At 30.6% G+C, this 26,552-nt stretch overlaps 4 protein-coding genes across 5 annotated transcripts; 2 read left to right on the forward strand and 2 right to left on the reverse strand.

Moving 5' to 3' along the window:
* Window positions 1–1,980: 1,980 nt before the first annotated feature.
* On the reverse strand, window positions 1,981–4,609 carry LOC148272607 (uncharacterized). Its single transcript, XM_088239827.1, has 2 exons — window positions 4,331–4,609; window positions 1,981–4,246 (listed from the first exon to the last, which is right to left on the reverse strand). Exons 1-2 carry the CDS (start codon window positions 4,472–4,474, stop codon window positions 3,059–3,061), a joined length of 1,332 nt encoding a protein of 443 aa, XP_088095953.1. The 5' UTR covers window positions 4,475–4,609; the 3' UTR covers window positions 1,981–3,058.
* Window positions 4,610–4,806: 197 nt separating this feature from the next.
* On the forward strand, window positions 4,807–9,134 carry LOC148272608 (leucine carboxyl methyltransferase 1-like). 2 transcript variants are annotated; one of them, XM_088239824.1, is made up of 5 exons: window positions 4,816–4,905; window positions 5,018–5,237; window positions 5,343–5,526; window positions 6,736–7,087; window positions 7,751–9,134. In XM_088239824.1, the coding sequence occupies exons 2-5, from the start codon at window positions 5,022–5,024 to the stop codon at window positions 7,950–7,952; spliced, it is 954 nt and encodes a 317-aa protein (XP_088095950.1). In that variant the 5' UTR covers window positions 4,816–4,905; window positions 5,018–5,021; the 3' UTR covers window positions 7,953–9,134. The 2 variants fall into 2 exon arrangements, with proteins under 2 accessions (XP_088095949.1, XP_088095950.1); XM_088239823.1 differs by having other exon boundaries at window positions 4,807–5,237.
* A 1,498-nt stretch (window positions 9,135–10,632) lies between these two features.
* LOC148272609 (very long-chain specific acyl-CoA dehydrogenase, mitochondrial-like) lies at window positions 10,633–21,641 on the reverse strand. The gene is made up of 10 exons (XM_088239822.1): window positions 21,372–21,641; window positions 20,989–21,166; window positions 19,622–19,962; window positions 17,781–17,922; window positions 17,444–17,602; window positions 17,094–17,357; window positions 14,695–14,863; window positions 14,037–14,224; window positions 13,253–13,465; window positions 10,633–13,162 (listed from the first exon to the last, which is right to left on the reverse strand). The coding sequence occupies exons 1-10, from the start codon at window positions 21,443–21,445 to the stop codon at window positions 13,025–13,027; spliced, it is 1,866 nt and encodes a 621-aa protein (XP_088095948.1). The 5' UTR covers window positions 21,446–21,641; the 3' UTR covers window positions 10,633–13,024.
* Window positions 21,642–21,812: 171 nt separating this feature from the next.
* Window positions 21,813–26,546, forward strand: LOC148272610 (sodium/potassium-transporting ATPase subunit beta-1-interacting protein-like; the record flags this gene model as incomplete). Its single annotated transcript, XM_088239831.1, has 5 exons — window positions 21,813–22,050; window positions 22,849–22,986; window positions 23,180–23,260; window positions 25,342–25,597; window positions 26,494–26,546. Coding segments are annotated over exons 1-5 (582 nt in total), but the record flags the coding sequence as incomplete, so codon positions are not given.
* Window positions 26,547–26,552: the final 6 nt, after the last annotated feature.

The following is a 26,552-nucleotide window of genomic DNA, read 5'->3' on the forward strand; positions in this document are numbered from 1 at the left end:
ATCATCTAAAAATAGTATGTCAGTTTATCAAAAAAAAAAACTAAAATCACATTTAAGTATGGTATCTGCACTGGCTATTACTTTATTTCATTTTGAAGCATTACTATCTAACTGTTTATCCAAGTAACTATAAACATCAAACTCTAAAAAAATAAATGATACATATCATTGAAACTCAATAATAATTAGTAAAAAAAATATATTCGTCTGCTCTCATCCTTTTCTGTATAAAATGTTTCTGTTGATACTATTTAGTGTTCTCACTAATAACAAAATAAATCTCTCACATTTGTCACTTGTATTAGGTAGATGTATGTGTGTTTAGAGTACAAAACTGTGTGTAGAAAATATGTAGGTAAAATAATTGTTATAGCGATATTAATAATCTCAGTTGCGCCTCGATTAACTTTAAAGTGTAGGTGGTATGTTGCATTAAGAAATGTTATGTTGTATTTTTTTTGTATTTATTAACATGAAATAAAGTGTTTCAAAATATTTTGTTTTTTTTCATTTGGTTAGTTTTCATATGCCCAAGTTTATAAAACAGTTTTGTTTAATAACAGTTTATTTGTGAAATCGTTTCCTGGCTTGAAAAGTGTTACTTTTTAGATGTAATTTCTAGAAGTACAAACATAATATGTGTATTACATGATTTTCAAAATTTGTCTGTAAGTAAATAGTAATTAAGAGTTAGCCTGTAGACCAGTGGTTCCTGGGGTCCGTGGAACCGCTTCGGGGGTCTGAAAAATTCAAATGAATTCGGGGGTGCGTGGACAACGTCGGGGGGTCCACAGAAAATTTAATATAAAGTGAAGTAATTGAGACCCATTTTCTATGTTAAGATAATTAACAATCAAAAACAATAAATGAACTGGTAGCCATTTTTGTGTCCCGAATAAAATAGTAGGATGATTAATAATTACAAAACGCAAGTAATAACTTGTCTTAAATCATTTGAATAAATCTGTAGCATTTGATTGAATAAGTGGTTTTCATTCAATTACAAATTTGAAAGCTTCAATTAAATTTATTAATGTATAGAATAGTGATTCTATACAGTGATGTAAAGCGCCCTTGAGGTATTATATTACGAAAATGGTTAATAATAAGTTATCCATAATAATAATGACACTAAAGTCATAATGTTGTGAGTTGTGAAGTGCTTCAAATGTACAAGTTCAAATGCTTGCAGACTGGCTGCAAATTCCTAGACCGCCATATACCCTTCTCAAAAATGTTTTCCCTCTCTGTTGCAAAAAATTTTAATGTATGATTTTTATTTAGAAACTTCACTGGTCTGTCTTTAAACCTTATCTTTATTATATAATTAAAAATAAGAGCGTTAAATTGTACGGCAAAGTTTCTTGAAAATGCACAAAATATGTATATTTTAATAAAAACACACTACTTTGTATGACGTCACTGGTTCATATGAACCAACCAATGATGTGACAGCTGTAAAGGATATCCGGTTTGCTTACCGTAAACGAATCAATCGGAAGAACTGATAGAGAGAACCTCTGACGTCACACGCGGAGTTATATCCGAAATACAAAACTTTAAAAAATCATAGCGCTGATAATACGATATATAAAAATAATAATATTTTTTTTAGCTTAGTTTTCTTAACAAATAAAAAAAAAACATTGAACCTCCTCATTGTTTTAAGCTTTGTTGATCACTCATGAACAAATATTTACAGATTAAAAGTTACACAACCCCTTTCACAATGTTTATCCGATGGGTTTTTACACGCTTTCATGACACAAGTACGCATTTTGGTTTTGATTCTAAATTTCACACCTAGCTGGCGGTCGAAGAAGGACTAAATACGCATTGAGCATGAGTTAAGTGTCATCAATTTTGAGGGCTCTGGGCATGTCTATGTGTAATAATATGTCGATGGGTATATTGTAAACAAAGACCATTAGTATCTGGCTGCATATGAACTATAATAATTAATTTATGTAAACTGAGATACATTTTTTAGATTTCATTTTTATTTAAAGAACCACAAATACAATCATGTTTAAGAATTAAGATATACAAATAATATACATTTGGAATGAATTTAAATCAATTAAAATTAGCAGTCAATTAAATAGTTTTTTTATTTTTATAATTCAGATAGGTTAAAATCTAATTACAAAATAAGTTTAGAGAAGAATCAGTATATACATTAGAAAATAATGAAATAATTGAATATGCTTAAACAATATTGTTGGTTGAAAGTGTACTTTTTTAATGTATCGAAAAATATTATTTGAAAAGATGACCAATAACAGAAAACAAATATTGGTAAAAAGTATTTACAATTTAGGAGGAAAAAAGTTTATGCTCATTTGGAAATTTATTTTGTTTTTAAAGGGGATATTTTATTGATCCCTATACCTATTTGCAGGTTAGTTTAAAATGTTTTTATAAAAGCCTCGATTTTTTTTAAACAAGTCAGATTTTACAAAAACTAAATTTACAGGAATTATGTTTTGTTTAAAAAAACATTGACAAATAAATATCAATTAAAATTACATTCTTAAAAGCGCCGTTTAAACTTCAAAACTAAATTATTTTTTTTTTTAGTTATTTAAATAAAGTTACAACTGCGTATCAGGTGAGTTAGCATAATTTTGATGTTGTAAAATGATATTTTAACTTTTACAAAAGCATATTTTTTGTGCTAACTTATTATTTCAAAGAGATATATGCATATCCTTTCTAGATATAAGTAAATTGCATTTAAAACTAAATAGCCCCCATAAAAAAATGCACAGCTTACATCAGCGTTAATCAGAATCTATAAATATTGATAGTAATTTATCAACTGTAACATAATAACAGTTGATAAATTACTATCAAATTTATGTTTCTACGGTAAAATTAGCTTACTTTAAATTTATCAATGGTGAATGGTGAGTGACAACATCAGACTGAAATGTGTTTAAAGTAAAATCAATTTTAACAGTAAAATATAATATTAAAAAATAAAAAACAATTACTCGAGGAATACTTTACCAAACAAAACAATAATTACTTGGTAATCTGAGCAACAAAACGTGGTTTATAAAACAACGCTTAGGTCCGTGTCCCAACATGCCTTGCGCGGTTGAGGAGGAGTGTTCTCAGAGTATATCCCGAGTATTCTACGGGATTTAAGAACTTTAATGTCTGAATTTAAAGGGGGAGATGTTTTAGAAATTCTTATAGGAATTTTTGATTTTACATTTGAAGATTTATTTACTTTCGTATTTATGTCATATATGCTATCATTTGACGGAGTATTTTGCTTGGAATTTGGGTGTGTTTTATCAATATTAATCATACTAGCCAGAGGGGTTCTCGAACCTTCATTGTTATGGTTAAGAATCGTCTTTTTTGAAGTACTTGTTGATTTATCATCAGCAAAATTATCTTCATAGATCAGTAAGGAATCAGTTATTTTCCTGATATTATCTTTTTCTTGCGACTTCTCATCTGAATGTTTCTTCTGCTGCAACTTCACATTGTTTTTAAAGACTTCCTTCATCTGACTATTAGCTTTTTTACTTGATATTAATTTGGATTCCTGCTTACTTTCTGTTATCAAAATTGGGGTTCTGTCTATGCCAATGGTTGGAGACCTTGGATCCTTATCAGAAAGATCTGTGTCGCTATCAATTTTCTTCTCTTTAAGAGGATCTTCTGGTGGTAAATCAGTTTCTTCTATGGCAACCTGAGGTGCTACAATTACTTTGCGTTTTCTTCGCACCGTATCGAGGTCAGTCTCTACATAATCTAAATTTGTTTCGAGTAATCCATAAATAGGTTGAATCATTTCATTATTTTCGGGCAAAGCACTAGTTAGTAGATCTTCACCTTTGAAATACTGGTTTTCTATGTTTAGATCAGTAGTAAAAGATTCTTGGTTATTGTCACTCACTGACAAATTGCAAAGGTCTTCACATAAGTTTTTAGGAGACAAATTCGATACGATTCCAGTACTTGAGTCATTTAGAGTGTCAGAACACAGTGAATCTCCATTACTGAGAAAATTACTAGAATTCAACTCATTGTTAGCTTTTATCAACTCCGTGTTTTGTATGACAAATCCTAAAGGAGTTCTCTGAAAGTCAAAAGTTGGGGATCTTGGATCAATTTTGTTCATCAAAGCTCTAATTGCGGGGTTCATGGCAGTTTCGCCGTATTTCTCGAAGCACTCCTTTGTCAAAGCCACATTTTTAGTAATCGGTTTTGCCTTTAAAACTTGTTTCTGTAACAAAATGACCACACCAATAAATATTAATTAATTATATATTTAACATAAAAAATATTAATAAACAGTTGGATTTAATACCTGTAATGGTGTACGATCGATATCGATACTTGGAGATCGAGGATCGCCTTCTAACTGCGTTTTTCCTTCGCCTTCGCACGATAAATCACATTTTTCATTTGCCATTTGTTCTTCGGTAGTTGATTTAACGGGGAAATTGCCCATATTTGATGATTATTATTTTGGTACGAAAGTCATACAAACATGGGCTGTATAATATTAACTTGGCTTTTATTTCGATATAATTTGTCTACTCGTTTTTCACATATCATAACCATCAACATTAACTTCTTATCGAATAAGTTCAGCGGTTATTACTCACTTATAGATAGTTTAAATATCGCTCGAAACAGATAATAACACGAAAAAGATATATTTGAACACTATACAACAAATTCAACGCAAATTTCAAAAATTGGAAATCCGTTGCGGGTTGCGGTTAGCATAAAGTAGAAAGATTTGATTTTCATTGTCATCTATGGAAATAAATATTTAGGAAAATAAACTTCTGCTGACAACACTGCTATAGCTGTCAGATTCGTCGAAAACGAAAACCCTTGAAAATCCGATAGCAGAAAAGGAAAATATTGATATTGGTACGTAGATAAGAAATATTGTCCAATATCGTGATCAGTTGCGACATGTTCTTCAAAACAAATTTTGCCTTTCTATTTGTGTAGTTTTTATGTGAAATTAATTTCTAAATAGAAAAATGGATACTCAAATGAGAATAACTGGTGATGAAGCTGTCAAAGCTACAAATGACGATGCCAGTGAGTGTAAAAAGAGTGCTGTTAAACAAGGATACTGGCAAGATGAGTACATATCGCACTTTGTCAAACATGTTGATCGCAAAGCTCCCGAAATTAACAGGGGTTATTTTGCAAGAGTCAAAGGTGTAGAAATATTTATAGACAAGTTTCTCAAGGTTAGTATGATATATGTACTGAGACTGAATTCGTGTTTTATATTTAAAAAAATATATATATATTTACACATTTAAAATCAATACTTATTGCTGTATGAATTTTAGATTACTGGTAGTAACTGCCAAATTGTGAATCTAGGCTGTGGATTTGATACACTCTACTGGAGGCTTCATGATTTAAAACAAGTTGTCAGTAATTTTGTGGAGATGGATTTTCCTAGTGTTACAGCAAGAAAAAGTCATGCAATTAAAAAAAACAAGGTTTTACTGGATAGAATACATGCAGAAGGTACTTATTTTTAATTTACTGAACTTATTGTCAACTATAAAGAAGGAATGAAGCAAGATATTATGGGATTGTTCAATTATTATCTACAACACTGTGAAAAATAATATATATAGGTATTTATGTAGATGTAGGAGTATCAGAAGCTGGCTGGTGTATAGGTGCCTAATAACCTGCTATGGTGGCTTGTTTTTCAGCTCAATATCTGCACAGTACTTGTGTTTTGTGCTTACATTATTACTATTTTTTTATTATTTACATATGTATACATTTATGTACTTGGTATGTATATGCATATATTATTTAGATAATAACTAGAAACATAAATAATGTAAATGAATGCCTCGACACAAGCTTTGCCCAGTGATGTGTTCATATAGAAAAGAAAAAAGAGAAGTATCATGTAAACTAAATAAATAAAAAGTATGCTTCCAAAATGTCTCATAAATGTAACTTTAAGTTTAATAATATCGAATATAAGTAAATACTTCATTAACCTTAGTAAAATCAAGAGGTTGGTGCTACAAAGGTCCGAGAAATTAGTGCAATTGAATATTAAAGACGTCTTGGTTCAACTCCTAACCTTTGTGTGTCTTTACACAATAGCATTATTTTTGTTATGTACTTAATAGGGAAATGTTTCTTTTTTTTTTACATTTTTTAATTAATAAGGGTCTCTAAAATACTATCGAGTAAAAAATTTTTTTTTGTATTATCATAAAAAATATTTTTAAATTTATAATTTTAAATTCCCGCAAAAACGATTCATTGCACTGGCCACAACCCCTAACACAGCACGATTCGGTTAAATTTTGCACTTTGTGGCCGTAAAATGTTTAAATAGATCATGGTCACAAATCTTGATATCACAATTGTCAAGGCCAAACATGTCACGTTTTTGTAGACATGTTTTCGAACAATTTCATTTTTTAAATTATGTATGAAAACATTTCTTTTATATTGATTTTAAAAATACAATTAATTTTTCCAAATTCCTTTCACATGTTTTTATCGGTATTCATAGTATGTGATATTTTCCTATTATAATTATTATTAGATAACCAAACAATAGTTTTGTCTTCGTACTTAAATTGTTACTCTAATGTTTTTACATTTCTTCTATCTCTTCTCCAGAAAGCCAATCGGTCTTAAAATGTGTATCAATAATTTGCATCATTCCAAGTTGTTTTCCTTACAAACGGGTGTTTTTAGATGGAGAGGTCATAATAAGAGAAGGAGATTTGCATGCTGATGGATACCATTTGATGGGTTGTGATCTGCGCTGTTTAACTGAAGTACAGAGGAAAATGGAGAGAACCGGAATTCTTCATGACCTGCCAACTCTATTCCTCGCAGAATGTGTTTTGGTTTACCTGAAGCCTGAGCCATGTCAGCAACTCATCACTTACATAGCTTCCCAGTTCCCCAACTCCATGATTATAAGCTACGAACAAGTTAATCTAAGAGATAAATTTGGTGATGTTATGTTGAGCAATTTGAGTGCTCGTGGATGTCCTTTAGCTGGAGCAGAATTTTGCGCTTCTTTGGAAACTCAAAAACAGAGGTATTATAAAAATAACATTTGATTTATTTATATTGCATCATATTTTTAAAAATCCCTTAAAGGTAGTGACATATAATTAAATAGATACTTAAAACCGCATAATAGATGGCATTCCAATTTCTAGGTAGTTATCTTTTTTGCAACTCTTTCTTCAGCCGCACAGTTCCGGTTTCCGGGAAGCCAACTCACCAATCAGCAGATCTCATTGACTAAAAAAACTTGTGACCTCACATGCAAAATAATTTCAAAACTTAAAAAAATCATAGCGTTACTAATACGATACATAAAAATAAACATTTTGGCTTAGTTTCATAGTCTATTAACAAATAAAAAAATCCATTAAACTTCCTTGGTCAGGGAATAAATCTGACTTAAATTTTAAGTAACCTCATTCATTTCTTTATTTGACTAATTATTTTATTTATTAATGGATACAGTCAATTCATAGATGACACAAAATACAATAATATAAAAACTAAACAAAACAAAAAATGGCAGCAGTAATATAAATTAGCATGACAGATCTTTTGGTTATCTGACAAAATATAACATATGGTTTGACACTAAAATAATAATGCAGGTTGTGACAATTTTAAGTATTTTTTGTAATACATTATCAATTTTAATGAGTCTAACATAATGTTTTACTTTTCTGATTCTCAGGTTTCTCTCCTGTGGTTGGAGTAATGCTGTTGCTTGGGACATGGAGACAATATGGAAAGCTCTTCCTGCAGCAGATCGTCGCCGTGTGGAAGCTATTGAGATGCTGGACGAAGGAGAATTGCTTACGCAGCTATTTCAACATTACTGTATTGTGGTTGCCACTCAGGGTAACACTCTCAAAGATTTGACCTTGGAAAGTTAAGCCATCACTTTTTATGCATGTACCAAAAATCCTACATGTTTCTCGAATCCTGCATTCTAAATATGAAAATATTGTGTCATCGTTTGTAAATAATATTAATGTGTAATATATGTGTGTATGTTATTATTGTTTATAATAATAAAATACATATTTATATGGATGTAATTTTATGTATAAATGTTTTAATTTATTTCATATTTGTGTGTAGAGAAAATAAGTATACTGGTCATATTTCACAAATATTTCTGTTGGTACAATCCATTTGAACTCCCGTGATCTTTTGGTGTGGATTTATTAGAAAGTCTGAATAAAATATACATGCATATTTTTTTCCTAATGAATGTGATTATAGTGAAGGAAACATATTTTTCCATATTAGTAATAGAAAAATTAAGTCAATATTTAATGTATGTTTGAACAAACTTGATGATGTTTAATGTAAATATATTTTTTAAATGTTAAAATAAATGTTCGATTTGATGTCTTCAACTATTATTAATCTTCCATCTTTGTTATACGTGTTAAGCCTTTCCTGCCAAAATTTTTAATAAAAAATATTTAATAACACATTTTAATAGAGGCTTTTGTTTTGCAAAATATTTTGAGTTGTGTTAGAAATATAGTAAAATAATAAATCATTGACATTACAATGTTTCAATTAAAACAAAATATGACTCAAAAAACAAACAAAAAAAGATTTATATATATTAATAATCTTAGAAAGGAAGGGCTAAATATAATTTAGGTAAATATACCTACCTACATTCAATATATGTATGTGTGAAATCTCTAATCCTTTTTGCCACTCTACATTATTCCGATGATTGTCAAATTTTATTTGAATATCTAATTTTTGCATTTGCGGGAAATAAACATTTTCAAACTAAACTACCTTTCAATTATGCACTAAAATCACAACATCTAATAACATTATGTTTATGAATCTGTAAATGTCTTTATATGTATGTTTAATGCTCAATATAATCATACTAATTCAAGCAATGTGTTGAATGAAAAGTATTACATTATTATTTCGTAATAATATTCTGCTTACACATAGATTTTAACTTTGACTGCTTGTTTATGTTATTTTTCTAAAAACATACTACCTAAAATATTATATGACTGTCACCAAACAAAAAGTATTACTTCCTGTAAGAAAAATATAATATATTGTAGCTTAAGTACCTGTGTTATTAATAAACCCTATATGTATACATTATACAACATTTCAATTTAATTTTATGGTTATATATTTATTACAGCAATTATTTACATTTAGTTTAAAATAGGTTTAACGCATAGTAAAATGTACATACATATTTTTTTGGTTTTTGCTGGTATGTCATATAAACTGCCCAATTAGAGATAGCTTTCCCGTTCTAAGACAGTAAATAAATATATTTTCAGTTATTTTTATCATAAATATTATTCACTTCAAAAAACATTTTTTTTCCTTTTTGATAGTTTTCCCATTTTTATAATTAATGTTTAAAAAGAGATTAAATTGATTTATAAATGTAAAGTAATAACTTAGATGAAAGGTTTATTCATATCATATCAAAATTTCAACATATGTATTTACAATATTATATTATTTAATTCATTTTCTATTTCATTGTTTATTGCAGTAATCATAATTTCCTCCTTTATAATTTTGATAATGCAACCTTCAAGATTCTAGTGACGAAGTGCATAATGTGATGAGGGAGATTAAATATAGACTCTTTTGTGCACAGTTAAATTTTCTTTCTTACTGTCATAATAATAAACTCAACTTTATATAATGGTAATTAAAAAAAAAGTAATACCTAATAATCTAAGCTTATCAAAGCTACTATCAACTCTACATTAGGAATTCCCAAATTATGTTCCTCAAAATTTGAAGTGATTCTATACGCTGAAACACATTTAAACATCTACGTCACATTGAAAGGCAAGTGATGGTCAATCTCCACAGATGTTTATGACCTCAAGTATCTATTATTAGGTACAGGTGAAGATTTTACACATGAAATATATGGGGTATATTGTTTTTACCCGACCTGCTGACGAGCAAGTCTAGTAACGATTAGCCGCGCTAATTCATAAATATTTTTCGTTAAAATGACAAAAAAGCTTGTTTGTCTTCCGAGTACCTCAATGTATGAAAACAAGCCATCATTATTTTACTTCTGTTTTCTACAACTTATTTATGAGAAGTGGGATTCTTTAATTATGGTGCAACAAAGGTAGTGCAGGAACAGGCTCGAGGCCACAACAGATATAAGAATTCAACTCACCGATATTGTGCCTAACATCGAAAAGATTTGCATTTCAAGAACACTAAATCATTATTTTTATGTGATATGTTAATAATTACTAAATAAATGTTTTAATAACGTTTTTTTCAATATTATAAATTACCCATTCAAAAAAATGAGCTAAGCGTTCCGTTAAAATTTGCAGTGTTGTTGAAAAAGTTTGGGAAACCACGCTCTACATTTTAATGAATACCATGTATGTTATGAAAAAAGGTTCCGACTTCAAACGTTGAATTCCTAGACCAGGACCAGAAATATGATTCATTTCTATCAGAAAAGTAAATGATAAAAAACAGTATTAAAATTTTTATTCTTGAAAATATTTTTTTTTAAATTAGTGATTAGTTAACGGAGAGTAGGAGAAAAAAAGGGCATGGTTTTATAGTTAACATTTATTTCTTGCTTCTCTTAATAATTTGATGACAGTATATAATATTGTTAATAATCTACAAAGTCTTCACCCCATTCACTTTTAAAAACGAGATTTTCTCAGAATTCTGACATCTGTTGTGCCAATTTTTTATTAGTTCTGAAACTGTACTAAAAATAATGGAGTGAGGAATATAGAAACCCAGAATATCAATAGAAGGATTTATAAAATTAAAAACACTAAAACCTTGGTTAATTGACATATGTATGTGCGTATATCACAAATCATGTTAGTGTAGTGAAATGTATATTTCATAAAAAAATAGGGAAAAAAATATTTTTGAAACCAACATTATGAATTCCAGCTCAAATGTGGTAATGTTTGTATAAAAATCAATGTTATTGAAACATTCTACTTAAGTATTAAATTTGTGTCTTCATTTAAAAAAAATATCATCGAAGCAATTCGTTATCTGCCTCCAAGTCTAATTGTCAGTGTGTTTGCCTATCATGCAAAGAGGTCACGAGTTTGATTCCCAACACGGTTGCCGTGAAATATTTATTTTAAAAGGTGTTTTTTACATTGAAATATTGCGAAGTCCCTGGACTGGCACCTGAAGCGTAAGATTGATTATCTTACCTTCACGAAACAAAAAAAAGATACTATAATATAATATAAATAGTCAACTAACTATATGAGATACGTTGTCATTGAAATACCAAATCCAGTGCGGTAGGAATTATTATTTATTTATGCCTTATTTAAAGTCAATAATGATGATAATTTTGATAAGTACCAGTTACTAGACATCAGAAATAGTCATTGTCAGCTAGTTATCATTGACCTTTCTGAGCCTGAAGGCAAAAATACCAGGAATACCCCAGCTAAAATGCTATAAATACTACTTTCAAAATAATTTTTTTAATGTCATTATGGTTGTCAAAGTAGTGTTATAAAACTGTTTCATAATATTTCTAGTTTTCTGTGAAATTCATACATTTTTTTCATAAAATACTGTTGTGAGAGGATGGTGTATAACATCATCATATGTTGAACAGCACTGATCTAATGTCGCATCACCTGTTAATAGGGATAGGGAATGCTTGTAAAATGTAAAGCACAAAATCAGGTATTTTGTGGTTGTCTGGAAAAAAGCCACCAAACAGCAAAAAGCACACATGCAAACTGACCAATATATCAAAGAATACTCAAGTGTAAAGTAATGAATTGTAATGTTTGCACGGGGGGAAAGCAAAGACAAATGTAAATTATTATTGGAAGCATTCGGCAGAAACATATTTTAATAATTATGATATATTCTTAACATTGTGGGATAGGATTATTAAAAAAAAAATCAAATCAATATGATTTAACAAAAAAGTTATTGAAAAAATATGCTACCTGGGGGAAAGAAACCTCCTGTAGACCCGGTAGGGTTAATCAAAACTATTCATTCAAAAAATTCAAGTTGGGATTGATAAATACATAAACTAAAAATTTTACCTATATTTTTTTATTTACATTAAAAAACCATAAAATATAATTTAGTTTTGCTTACATTCTAAATAGAATGATAGTACATTCTTGTTTTTAAAATAGAAGTAAATTCTGTATAAAGTTTTTACTTACATATTACTGAGGTTTGTATTTATCATTGACAAGAAATAAATTATTCATTGTTATAAAATATGTATGGCTAATAATGCAGATGGTTAGCATGTTGGATTACCATGTATAAGATTTTTTATTAAACTTCTAACTAAGGAAATATTTATTGAAAATTATTTACCATTGATGAAGATAAAGAAAAGGGGAATACATAATATGTAGTATCCATAATACGAATTTTGTGAATCGGTGTTTGAACAAATTGCGGTCAGTTTTATGTATATTACAAGTTGCTTATCACTTACATAGATACTTGTGCTAAACAAACAAAAGTAGATTTATGTATACCAACACAGAATTGTTATAAATATGTACATCAGTTCTCAAACCAAATAAATTGTTATATAATTTCAAATATTTATGTAGTATCAAAAACGAAAGAAAAAGTTTAAAAACATTAATATCGTGCAGGTACTCTTACTATGCCTAAAAAAATATTCTAATAATATAATACACAAGAACATTCTTAGTTAAATAATGAAATTTAAGTGTTATTTGCTACCAATTATTAGTAACACTTAAATAAAGCAAAAATAATGTATAGTAACAGAGGGTAAGTGCGCAAAACAATACTCAGTGAATTTAATTAACTATGGTACCTATTTCAATTTATTGTATCTCGTTGGTAAATCTCATTTTATTTATTTAAAGCTCAGACTGAAACGGTGCCATGTTACTTTTTACTTGGTACATCCTGAACGGCACTATACATTTATTACAAATTATATGTTTTACATGTTTAATGGATTGACTTGGACCACACCACCATTCTCGCACATTGCCTTAGATGTTTTTGATAATTTTGAGTAAATATCAAGATGGGTACCGGAAGAAATGTGCTGAAGGTTTGTTTGGACACGTTCAGAAGCCTGTAAAGAAAATAGTTTATAATGGTTATTCATAAATAAGTTGGTAGATTTAAGTATAAAAATATTTAGATTAATAATAAAATTCATTACCTCTGTACACCAAACTTGAGCCATTGTAACTTCAAAGTCCGCTGTAGGTAATCCCATTTCATGGGACCGAGATGAACGAGACAGAATAACGGCCATTGAATAAACATCCATAGCACACTGGGCTAATCTATGGAGTACAAACTGTTCATCCACAATGCCTTTGCCATATTTGACCAGAGAAGATTCAATAGCTTGACCAAAGGCATCCAAAGACTAAAATAAAACATTAAATGTAGGTACATTATCGTAGCACAAATATACCAAACAAATGTTTCTGAAAAATAATAAAAGTGTGCCTTATGACAATATTGAGAAGACTTTCGCAGCTTTTTGGATACTGATAGCTCTGTTTTGTGGGTTGTTATTCTCAACCCTACCTACATTTGATGGTAACATTGATGATAAATAAAAATATTGAAGATTAAAAAATGGTTATCAAGGAAAACATACTGAATTTAAATTAAAGATAACTATCATTCTATTGGTTTATTTGATCACATGGCGGCCAGAAGGCTTCTTCTGCTATGAAACTACATACTTGAGTATTTTCATTTTTTTTTTTGTTTTGTTTCAATCTTTAGAAATAAAACTATAAATTAAAACAGTATTATAGTGGTGTTATGATTATAATATTTATATTATGGCTATTTCAATTACGTATGATATTATTTACATTGAGTGATAATGGTCATTGTGAGTTCATAGATCAACAGAACATAATATTATGTACTTAATCAGAATTAGAAAATACATAATAATAGTTTATTAATAATCTTGAACATACCTTTGAAGCCGATTGGGCAGATGGTTTGAGTGGATCTACCACCAAATCAGCTATATTGGGACCAGTAGATATTCCAGCAGATCTGATCGCTCTTCTACCAGCTTCAGAAAATATTAGACCGAGATTTGCGGTTGGGTTTTTAAAAGCTCTCTGTAATTCCTTTAGGTGAGTTCCTGCATACTGGATCCCTGCAAACATTTCAACATTTTTTGTATATAAGTTTATCTTTATGTCGGCCATTATTTTTTTAGGTCTGCACTAGTGATGAAATGGATAGTGGTTATGCTGGATACCGGATATTCGCAAACCCCCAAGCCGGATATCCGGCCCATTGTCTCTGACTTGTCGCGATGTATTTAGTAGATCTGAGCTACACTGACGAATGTTTTTAAATGTGGCAAATCAAAACCATTCTTATTTGGTGTATTTCTATGGATTTATGATTTTTAAATACCGCAAGAGTATACTTCTACCTTCAAATATTTTCTGAAAAAAAATTATCCTTACGGAATTCCAAAGAATAATTTGTTATAAACGTGGACTTTAATGTTTTAGCAAACCCAATTGAAAAAAAGAGATATGCGTAGTTACACTGTTAGTTTAACTCTATACAGTGAAATTATAGCCGCATTTTAATTAAAGAAAAAATATTATTTACCTGTCAATGCAACAAAGAGTCGTAAAACATCATTGGATCCTTCGAAAATTCTGAAGATACGCAAATCTCTCATTACTCTTTCCAATCCTGTGGCGTGCATGAATCCCATTCCTCCCAGAATCTGGATGGCTTCATCACACACAAACCAAGCAGATTCACTCGCAAAACACTAAGGCAAAAATGTTGCTATATTATATAAAATGAGTCTCAATAAATATTAAAACTACTATCACTAGGCAGACTCAAGATATAAGAATATTGTATCCCAAATAATGCAATAATCTAAGTAAAGTTTAAAACATAAAATATTTTCTGCCGAGTATTAAAGCTTTTAAGGGTGGGCCATTTAAAAGTTTATTTTTATTGTAAAAGTTGTAGTCTCCGATTTAAGAATAATAAAAAAAAATCGTACATGTGGCTCCCTCTTCTGGCCTTACAGTAAGCCATCCTGCGAGTCCAGTTTTCAAGCAGTTTTTTGGTGATTTTGACGCCTATCTCGTCAGTAACAGTCACAATTCAAATTTTTAAAGCTGGAATTATTTCTGGATTATCCGCATAACATTGATCCTTAACAAAACCCCACAGAAAAAATCCAATGGCGTCAAATCACAGCTCCGCGCAGGCCAATGGACATCTCCAAAACGGCTGATTATTCGGCTGTCAAATTTGGTGCGCAAGAGATCGATTGTCAGTCGGCTTGTATGGCATGTGGCGCCATCTCGTATTATCATCGTCGATTTGAGGCCATAAAAAGTTGGTCAACATGGCTCTGTAACGGTTGCCATTGACGGTAGCGGTGTTTCCAGCAACATTTTTGAAGAAAAATGGACCAATTATGTTACCACTAAAAAATCCACACCAAACTGTCACTCTTGGTAGATGCATTGGTCTCTCTACGATTACGTGTGATTGCCAAATATGGCAGTTCTGCTTGTTCACATAGCCCCCGAGATGGAAATGCGCTTCGTCTGAAAATATGATTTTTCAACAAAAATCAATGTCATTATTGAGCTGGTCTGTGGCCCACACAGTGAACTGATATCGAACCAGATGGTCATTTGCTTTAAACTCCTGAGTCATCTTGAGCTTGTAGGCGAATAATCCGAGGTCTTCGTGCAAAATTTTCCTCAGACTGGTGCAACTAATGGTCAGTTGCTGCGATCGGCGTTGAGTTGAGGTCGATGGATTCTGTCCTGTAGGACAGAATCCATCTGCTGTGGCCCGTAGTGTACTACGGGCCACAGCCTCAATATTCTCGGGCGTGCGCATTATCCGAGCTCGAGGACCACTTCTGTTATCCAATAGCAAGCCTGTCGCACAAACTTTCTTCACTAATTTCACTACAGCTTGGCGCTTTTTCATGACCCATATTTTTTTTTTTAATTCACACGGTTTTGGCTACACAACACTGACTTAGAAAATAAGTTTTTGATATTTCGAAACACTCAAGCAAATCAGTCACTCCAGTTTTGTCGTATCCTATGATTTAAAAACAAACCACTAGATGGCCCAACCTGTATAAGTATGCATGTTTGATTAGGGCACTATGACCTTTATAAATCATATAAATAGTACTGTATATAAGTACATATATATGTATTTTTAAAACTTTTCAACTAATATTAAAATTGTACTAATTTATTTATTGTGTCACAACTTTTTAATTTATTTTAGACAAAAAGAAATATTTGCGTTCTTATGATTTACCCAAATATTTCATTTTGAGGGCCAGTTTCAACGAGTCGTAAATAACTCACTACTAGAAAATGCGAATCAAGTTGGGGTAGAGTGGGATTCGAACCACGGACCTTTGGTCCGTGAGTCCGAGACACTAGCTACAGAACCACAACCCGATTTATATATTTCATATTTGTATCATATTTCTTTGCGATTATTTTCAATATTTATTTTAAAAAACTTGTTTGTAAAACTGATTATTGTTTTAAAATATTGTTTAACCCTGGACACCTAACGTTCGTACAAACCCAATTAAACCTAACCATTAGTCAATTTGACTAACAGTTTTTGTGGTGGATATTTAATTAGATTAATTATAAAAACATATTTATTGTTTACATGTTTATTAAATACATATTTATATGAAACAAACATTGCAGAATATAACCGTCTCTTGAGAGATCATGGTAAGCACCGAGTTAAAGAGCGACAACATGATCATCGGCGTGCGCGGAAAAAATATATAACATATTTTCTTTAGCGTATTCGTCGATGCCACGAAGGTTAGGTCTCTAGGGTTAGAATGAAAAACCATCAGGTTGCTTCATATAAAATAAATAATTATATATTATGTGTCATAAGGACAAAGGCAGAATGATTAATATTTCATATTGTATAATTATTAAAAAGAAAATATGTAAGTAATTACAAAAAAGACAGACCTTGGAAATGGCTGCTTCAAGGTGGTAATCTGTACTTCCGGAATCCATATTTGAGCTGATCATGTATGCCATTGACTCGGTGATGTATTGCAATATTTGCATCCTAGCCAATTTTTCCTGAATAGTTCCATAACTATCAATTCGATGACCAAACTGCTCCCTGGTGGTTGCATGTTCAGTCGCTTTTTTAATACAAGACTTCATTGTTCCAGAAAGCGCAGCCGCCATTCCAAATCGACCATTATTTAAAATGTTCATTGCCACCTAAATAAAATAATACCATAATTAATAAAATAATGGTAGGCAATTCACGTAAGGTATTCAAATTTGTTATATCATACAAAACATACTTTGAAACCATTTCCTACTCCACCAAGAACATTTTCAACAGGAATTTTCACATCTTCAAAAAATAATTCGGCTGTGTTGGAACATTTGATACCCATTTTTTTCTCTGGAGGTCCACTTGTCAGCCCTCCGAAGGATCGCTCTACAATAAAAGCAGTGACCTGAAACCCAATATGCATTTTTAACAAACTTGTATTGTGAAATATTTATATAATTGAGAAATATCAGTCAAAAATTGATTATACGTGTGCTTTAAATCATATTATGTAATATAATATATGTCAATATATATTTCATATGCAGGCATTTAAATTTTTTTAATATTTAATATTACTCAACCTTATCAACTGTTTTTCCATCTTTTTCAACAGGAGTTTGAGCAAATACCGTGAACACCTCAGCAAAACCTCCATTACTAATCCAAATTTTAGAGCCATTAAGGATGTAGTGCTTTCCGTCGGGAGAAAGCACAGCTCTTGATCTATAATAAAACAAAGTTTCACCTTACTGTTGTACTATTTTCTTTAAAAACTTCATGTACTACGAGGGAGATTTTTAAAGGTTAAAGATTTATACACTAAAGTGCGAACTAAATCTAATCAGGTTTTGTTTTAATATTTATTTAAAAGAAAGATTAGAGAAATTTTACTATTTCACATAAATTTTTATTCTCCCTGTTGTAATGCGAAATTGTCGGTCCTCAAGATAGTTCTCAAATTTTCAAATTTATATTTAAAATATTAATGACATGGACCAAATGGTATAAATGTCATTCTGCATCTAACTTAGGGTAGTGGATTTTTAGGCGTAGATACTTCGATATAAGTATTCAAATTGTTATTCTAATATCAGTTTAATTTTATCATCAAAATTTATTCTTATTATTTGTCAGACCAAAGTACAGACTATTTATTGAGAAGTGATAAGTTTTATCAAAAAAATTGAATTTTTTTTTATAGATGATTAATTAAATCTGTGTAATAATCATTGATTAAACAGATTAGGATTTTTTATTCATCTAATGCCATCATCATTCGGTAAAAATTATAAAAAAATCAATGTATTATTTTTTAAATTTATATGTTGTCATAGAATATTTGTGTGGTATTAAACGAGATTTTAAAAAAAGAATCACTGTTATTTAAGTGGATAAAAGCATAGCATCGAGTTATGCAGTTATATTTTACAAAATAATATAGAACCCAATATTATAATTTATATTTGAGTGCATAATATATGGAGTATAGATATGTTTGTACATCTGGCTGTCCATATACTTCAGGAACTAGACATAAGAGAAAGACTAACATCTTTGTGCGAGAAAATAATTTTGCAGTTCTTAGACATATTTTACGAGGGAACATTGATAGTTTGAAAAAAACTATCTTCCTGGGAAGTGTCATGGTTACGTGGACGTTAACTAACAAAATGGAGTGGCTTGGTCACTAAATTATCAGAACTTTCAGTGACAAGTGCCTACAGAGCAGTACAATACCGTTCCAGATGGAGGGAGATTGTACACAGATGAGCCATGCCTGGAGTCAGGCGTGATCACCATCTTCAAAGATTCGGCGGCCTCCGTGGTGTAGTGGTCAACACGCTTGACTCACATGCGGAAGGTTCCGGGTTCGATTCCCGGTGAGAACACAAAAAAATATCATGTGATTTTTCTCAAGCCTGGGTTTTCTGTGATGTAATTCACCACTGTAATTAGGCCCAATGGCCTGTTGTGGTGCAAAAAAAAAAAAAATAGATGAGGGCTGGATTCAATAGAGAAAGACATAATATATGTTGCAGTTTAAAACTATAATATCATTATTCCCTTTACACGTGGTGGAGGGCACTGCAATGATACATTTATTGCAGAAAACCTCAATCAGTTTTTGTTACATGAAACTAAAATGATCAGTTTTATGCTACACGAGACTGTACCTACGAAATTACACTTTTTCAATAAATATTTCATGTCAACTTTGTCGGGAATCAAACGCGACACCTAGACAAATGAGTTGACCACTGGACCGTAAAGCGGATGTAGGATCAACAATATAAATCAAATCATTTTTAATACCTAAATTTCAATATTATTTACTTTTCAAAGAGATTGTCCATCTCTTGTTGTCCATCCCATATACTGTTGAAATATATGTCAATGAGAAAATAAATGAGATTTGACTTACTTTATGGAGCCAGCATCAGAACCCGAGGAAGGTTCAGTGAGACAAAAGGAAGCCATCTGATTGGTAGCAACACGGGGGAGGTATTTTGCCTTTTGCTCGGGAGTTCCCACCAAAAGAATTCCTTTGAATCCGATGGACTGATGAGCTCCGAGGGTAATTCCAACACCCAAGTCATGAGCACCCACAATCTCTACAAGGCGAGCATACTGGGTGTTGCTGAGACCTATTCCACCCAGATCTGTGGGAACTTGTAAGCCAAATGCGCCAAGTTCCCAAAGGCCTTTCAAAGTGGTTTCGTCAATCGAAGCGTTGGCGTCATTCTTAGCTGGGTCATTTACTTCCTGCAATAAACATGAAGTAAGAATAAAAATCTAAATAACTATCTGCCTTTTAGAAATGACAGGGTTTATTTTTCGTATACAATGGCAATAGTGCAAGTTAAAAAGCAACTTTATTTAGGTAGTATGATGGCAAAATGTAATTATTTTTATTTTCCAAATTTGTTCCACAAAACTCCCAAAATAGCAGAACTTTAATTTTATGTGACAAAAGAATACATCCCTAACTATATGCATACTAAATTTGATCATGTTTGAAATCACAAAAATAAAACTAATGCCGGCCAGGCTGATTCATTCAAAACACATATTCCTTTTTGGGGATATTTTTCTAATTTAAAAGGCGTGTTTGTGAGGTTTGAAGATGTTAGTTTTCCTGTTATATAAAGAGATTATAAGATGTTAATGTAATTTAATGATTAAAATATTTTGATAAAATGCAAATATTTTAAATTGGATATCATTATTTTTTATTATTAACAAAACAATATACAACAGAGATTGAGTTGTAATAAAGTTAATCATCAAGGATTTAAAGTCCACAACACTATTAACCGGAATACAACTTGACCTAAATAATTTTATTGACTAAAAACTACACTTGTGGAAACATTTAACTCCACATTTTCTGTTTTAAAAGTTGTACTGCAAGACTTTAAGACCATATTTATCTTTTACATAATATATATTGTTTTAGCTTTCCTTCTTTATGAAAATTTGAATAATTTTTTCATTATTAGAATATGGCTAATTTAAAAAATAATCAATAATATTGTTGCATTAAGATATGCATGAATTGATTTTGCATAAGTAACTCATAAGATATTCATCACTTGGATGAACTCCTATAGTTTATTTAAAATATAAAGGAAAACAAGTATCGTATTTCATGAAATAAAAGGCACTGTGTCATGGTCTCGGATTTTAAAATATAATACCCAGTTTATAATTGTGTTAGGTTTGTCACGCATTAAGTAATAGAAAAGAAAATATGGGGAGGAAGGCATGAAAAATATTATTTGTAATTACCGCAAAAAACTTTTCTGTCGGATCCATGACAGCTGCTAGAGTTTCCCTTTGTTCTTCAGTTAGGACATCAGGGTATGGAAATACTTGTGATGATTCTAATTGTCCTCGGAATATATTCATTGTAAAGGACATATTCTCCTTGGGACCTGGAGTTTGAGGGGATGTTGAAGCAAGACATCTGTGAAAATACAATAGTAAAAACAATATTACATTTCAAAACTTTTTAAGGGACAAAAATACTATTCTATAAATTTAATTACAACAATACTAGATGCAGTCAAAAATTACAAAAAGGAATACAATATAAGGTACTCTTTTAGCATAATCACTTAATAATGAAATATAATTATGTATAAATATAATTCATGAATAAAACTACACACCTTGATGGAATTGAGAAAGTCTTGTGTTTGGAGGCAGATTTTGAAAGTTGAAAAATCAAACGACTTGCTTTCATGGTTGAAGAATACTGATTACAGTGATTACTAATTGGATATTCCAATAAAAATACGCAAAAGTATTTCTTATAAACAGTTTAAAGACATATAAGCACTGATTATATATAAGAGTCCAAAGTTCACAATATTTATAAAACCAATGCTAGCGCTGACGTTTGTAATCGTAATACCACACACATATATATATAATATATAACTTTTCTTCGTTTCTTCTTCTTTAGAATGTTATGTAGAATTTTAGGTTTATTGTCCTCCTACCTAGACTGGGTTTTTTTCTTTTGGTAACACTAAACATAGACAAAATGTAATAGAATTCATAGAATTACTCTAATTTATGAGCATAAACAATACATTTTTTTATTGCAATTTTTCTGTTTATCGTTGACGGTGGCGTTGTCATAATTTGTTTTTATTTATCGTATGGTCTAATTAAAACGTTATTTCTAGTATATCGAATTAAATATGGTTTGGTTTCTAACAACTTTAGTATTTACAAGTCCTTGTAAGATGTATTAATACACGTTACCTAATTGTATAATTATTTCTCGTCATGGGACATTGCAAAAAACGGCATTTCCTCTTGTCGTTATGTGTTATTCAATTGGTAATATTTCAAATTAGTTTATTTTTATCTACTTTAATTATTTGTGTGTTTGTTTTAAAGAATCGATGTTATTTGTTTTATCAAATGTGCATTGCATTGTTCGTATTTCTTTCATCTTTCGATGTCCTAAATTAAAAAGTTTTTGTCAGTGTTATTTTGTATATTATTCATAATGTAAATTTTGTTTCTTTGAAGACCTACACAATTGTGTAGGTAAAATAACAAAACCTTAATTTTATTTAAATTACAATGAATTTCTATTATGAAATGTGGGATGCACCTCAATCGGAAATATGTGTTTCTATTTTTCATATATTATAAAAGAGATGAGGATGAACACAGAAATCAGTAAAAGCTGGGTTTATCCATAAAATAATGAAATGGTCATCGTTAAGAAAAACTTTTCTAACTTCCAATGATGACGGTCCTGTTATAAAAGTACTTACATATATAATGTTTTAAACATAAATTATTTGGTGTATACTTGTGTCAAAGCCAATGACATGTAAATAAATATATTATTATTTTATATATAAATATTTTATTATTATTATAATTAAACATACAAAATATTGAATCGTGCACAATTAATAATTCAAAACAAACAGCTTTCAGTACATTTTAGAATGGATACTTTCAATCCATTAGTTCATTATTTTGAATGTTTGTATTTAGTTACTACCTTAATTTTGACGTGCCACTAATTTGTGCTCGTAAAATATCTGCAGTTTAGAATAGAATTGGTCCTAACTCGTAGGTTTCCATCTTTTTTAAACAAACATTCTTGTTTTATTACAGCTTACGACATTGGAAAGACAAGTATTTGATTTTCTTGGATTTATGTGGGCACCCATACTTGCAAATTTTCTAAACATTCTATTTATAATTTTTGGATTTTTCGGAACATTCCAATTTGTTCCCAAATATATATTTTCGGTGAGTTAAATTATGTATACATTTTGTTTGTTCCTATAAATATATTTTTAATGACCTCTCCTGGCATTGAAAATGAGTTTTACTAGATTGTTATGTTTTTGCTCTGACTAATTTTTAGAAGTTATTTTATTTTAAGTTTAAGTTTTTTTTCAATCTTAATTAGTTTTTTAAGCATTGAATTTATGATTTTTAGTATGCAGCATGGAATCTTTTGTGGCTAGCATGGAATGCATTTATTATTTGTTATTATTTAAATGTTGGAGTCCTCAACAGGGTAAGAATATTTTATTTATGCTTAGTACTGTATATGTTGATTGTGTTCTTAAATATATTGTATACCATTATTTCATTTCCCTTGTTTGCCTTCGCTTTATGGTTTTATGTTATTTTTGTTCAGTTTCTTGTACAGGGGCATTCCATTGGGACTGGTTGGGACATTTGATTCCAGTATTTGACCAACTTTGAGTTGTAACTATGTCATCAGAATTCATACAATAGTAAAATATATTTTAAAAACAAGATAAATAACCATTTTACTATACTACTTTCAAGAAAAAGTCAAAGAGTCAATATGTTCTATGTAATTATTATTTTAATGAATTCGACTGGTGGGACACTGGAAAATCCCTTCTTCTACCATTTTGCCTTTGAAGATGAATATGTCTAACTACTCTATATAAATGAGAGATTTTTTGTGTTGCTAAGCATGTAATATTAGTCACTTATGTTTTAATTAAATGAAAGTCTAACAACAGTTGCAGAAAAAAACAAAATTGCGCCTGGTGGGACAGTATTTTGTGATTAGTGGGATTTCTAAATAGTAAACATGTGTGAAGTTTTCATACTTCCAATAGTTTAGGAAAATATGTTTGTATAGATTTATGAAAAATACATTATCTATTAAATTAGAGGTGATAAATGAAAATTCAAAATTTACATTATTTTTCCACTATATGGAATTCCCCTACATTGTTTCTTCAAATAAGTGTTGTAATTGGCTTAGGCCATATAAATAAATAAAAATTGTGTTAACCGCATAGTTCTAAAAAATATTGTAATAGTATCTGTGTCCAAAATAACTATTGAGTTGAGTATATATTTTTGCTTACACTTATTTTATTAAAGCCTTGAAATTTTCCATTTCGACTCGATCATTGGCAATTAAATTGCATATTTATTTTTAAAGAGTGGAATACAGGTGTTTCTCGCATACTTTTCTTAAAAAAACACAGTTTAAGTATTTTAAGTATATTCAGATACACCTGTGTTTGAAAATAATTTACATATGAATTATCTAAAAATGTCTACACACATATCATTCAATGTTCACATGTTTAATTTAGGAGAAAAGTTATTCCAAAAACACTTAATCTAAAGCATATAAACCAAAAAATTTCAACCAGAATTGTGCGAGTTGTTATACTTAAAAAATAGAAATGAGTTTGTAAATTCTGGTTAACTAAAACAAAAACCCATTTTATTTCATAACAAAAATTACATTATTTAATGGGGAAGTAGGATATACACATTTATTCATAACTGCGTTTTTGTTTTTCATTCAATATTTTATCAGAGTGATAAGTTTACCCTGTCTGTAATTTATAAGAGTGCCATTAATAATATAAATCAACATTATAAATATATTTTACAGTTTTGTGCATGAAATAAAACCAGAATCCTTGATGGGAGTTTTTTACTCAATGGCTTCTCTCGAGATGAGTAGGCCACACAGTGTAGCGGTTGGTGCATTCGCCTACTATACTTAAGGATCTGGGTTCGATTCCTGGAAAGGTCGACGTTAAACGTTAATGCCAAACGTGGTTCTACACTGCAATATTTCATAAGTCAGGAACTGAAGCTGATCGATCACCTTACCTTCGTGTAACATAATATATTATGATTAATTGTGTATTATGTAATTTTGCATATGTAATTAATAAATAAATAAAATATATTTAGACTAAAAGAAAATGGCCTCAAAATTTAAATATTAGGGTATATCATAAGAACGTAATTATTTTTCATTTTTAAATATACGCTGCATTTGTAGTAATGCAGTGTCCTATGCACCACCTAGTGCAGACAGGGATATGGATGGTGAGTATTTTTTATCTACACAGTATTTTGAGTATGTCCAAATATGTGTAAACAAGTACTGTATTTAACCCCGTATCAATCCTGATAAATATTACAAAAGAAAAATAAACTTTTTGAAAATAAATCTTGAAGTCTAGGCATTTACAGGGCTTACGACCTTTTATTGGCTGGTTTGAGTAATCACTTTACACACTATAACATTCACCATTTATGTTTATTAAATATGCAACATATTTAAATTTGAGAGTTATATTTCAGGATAGTGGTTTGCTATCCTTGGGCACTGGCAGTGTAAGTTGGTGGGAAGCCAATGGATGGGGGTGCAAGGCTCGGTGGGACGGGGGAGGTGTGGAAGGGGAGGTGTGGCTCCGCCCCTCAAGCGTGACGGGCTGTGTGCTGCACTACTGGCACGTGGAGACTGCGCACGCCGCCCTGCAGGCCGCCCTAGCAGCCCTGGGCACAGTGCTGGCCCTCTACCACGCCGTCATGCTGCCCAAGGACGATGATAATAGATGTAAATACACAACATTTCATCATTCATGAAGTTTCATTCACATCTGATAAAATAGTCATGACTCAAAAAAAGCAGAATTTCCAGGAGAGCCTAAAAACTAAAGTAACACATTGTCGCAAGGGTTCGATATTAGAAACATCACTTTGGATAGAAACTATATGACTGTTAATTCTATACAGATAGTTAGGTAGGTATACAGTGATTGAGATTTTTAAAATCCCATGAAAAAGAAATGCAGGAACTTATGTAAAAACTCACAAAAATGCCTTCTTGTCATGCTCCGTGCGTCTGTTATCGACATTTTATTAAAAAATCCTTTCATAATCTTAGATAAAATAAGTTAATACACCTAGCGTTGGGCGGCTGGTTTCTGTCTTGGGCCAGTTAGTGTCATGCCCTTTAAAATTAGAAATGATTCATTAGAATAAAAAGAATCGAATGAATGAATGAATAAGTGAATTGATTGAATTTATTGTTTGAAGATTTTAAATATATGTTTGGCACACTGTCAATTTAAAAAAAATCCATTTCCTGTGTAATCTTGGGGGGGGAAGGGGTAATTCCCAGATCTTGATAAATTCGTGGCCATAAACCGCAATAACCAACTCGCCTATCTCTATTATCTATGGAGTACGGGAAATTAATGACTTATTTTATTCATTCAATTACGAATCATACAATTAGTAAATTCATTAGATTAGATGAGAATAAAACTTTTTTATCAGTGTTACATTATTTTATTTTATTAAGAGCACTCATATTCAGTTATTCTTAATAATAATGCGATTCAAAACAAAGGGTTTAAAGAACACGTGGCACAATTACCCTGATGTATACTATTGTATTATTGGTAATTTTATATTTGTCTCAAAAGTTGATGGACTTACTAATTTCAGCTCGAGGAAGTGTCAAGTCTGCAGGGCATCAGTCTCTTTACTCTATAGAATTCAGCAGA

Source organism: Micrasema longulum, unplaced genomic scaffold, assembly GCF_059751315.1.
Source record: "Micrasema longulum isolate JH-2025_06_02 unplaced genomic scaffold, ASM5975131v1 h1tg002277l, whole genome shotgun sequence".
In the NCBI taxonomy this organism is placed as follows: Eukaryota; Metazoa; Arthropoda; class Insecta; order Trichoptera; family Brachycentridae; genus Micrasema; species Micrasema longulum.

Bases quoted from the DNA above. Each gene is read 5' to 3' on its own strand.
- LOC148272607 (XM_088239827.1), bottom strand. From the start codon at position 4,474: ATGGGCAATTTCCCCGTTAAATCAACTACCGAAGAACAAATGGCAAAT. The intron at 4,247-4,330 runs GTATTAAATCCA...ATTTTGTTACAG, and splicing joins TCGATCGTACACCATTACAG to AAACAAGTTTTAAAGGCAAA.
- LOC148272608 (XM_088239823.1), top strand. From the start codon at position 5,022: ATGGATACTCAAATGAGAATAACTGGTGATGAAGCTGTCAAAGCTACA. The intron at 5,238-5,342 runs GTTAGTATGATA...TATGAATTTTAG, and splicing joins TTATAGACAAGTTTCTCAAG to ATTACTGGTAGTAACTGCCA. The intron at 5,527-6,735 runs GTACTTATTTTT...GGGTGTTTTTAG, and splicing joins GGATAGAATACATGCAGAAG to ATGGAGAGGTCATAATAAGA.
- LOC148272609 (XM_088239822.1), bottom strand. From the start codon at position 21,445: ATGAAAGCAAGTCGTTTGATTTTTCAACTTTCAAAATCTGCCTCCAAA. The intron at 19,963-20,988 runs GTAATTACAAAT...TGTTTATTGCAG, and splicing joins CGACAGAAAAGTTTTTTGCG to GAAGTAAATGACCCAGCTAA. The intron at 14,864-17,093 runs GTCTGTCTTTTT...TTTTTGCCTTAG, and splicing joins TTGAAGCAGCCATTTCCAAG to TGTTTTGCGAGTGAATCTGC.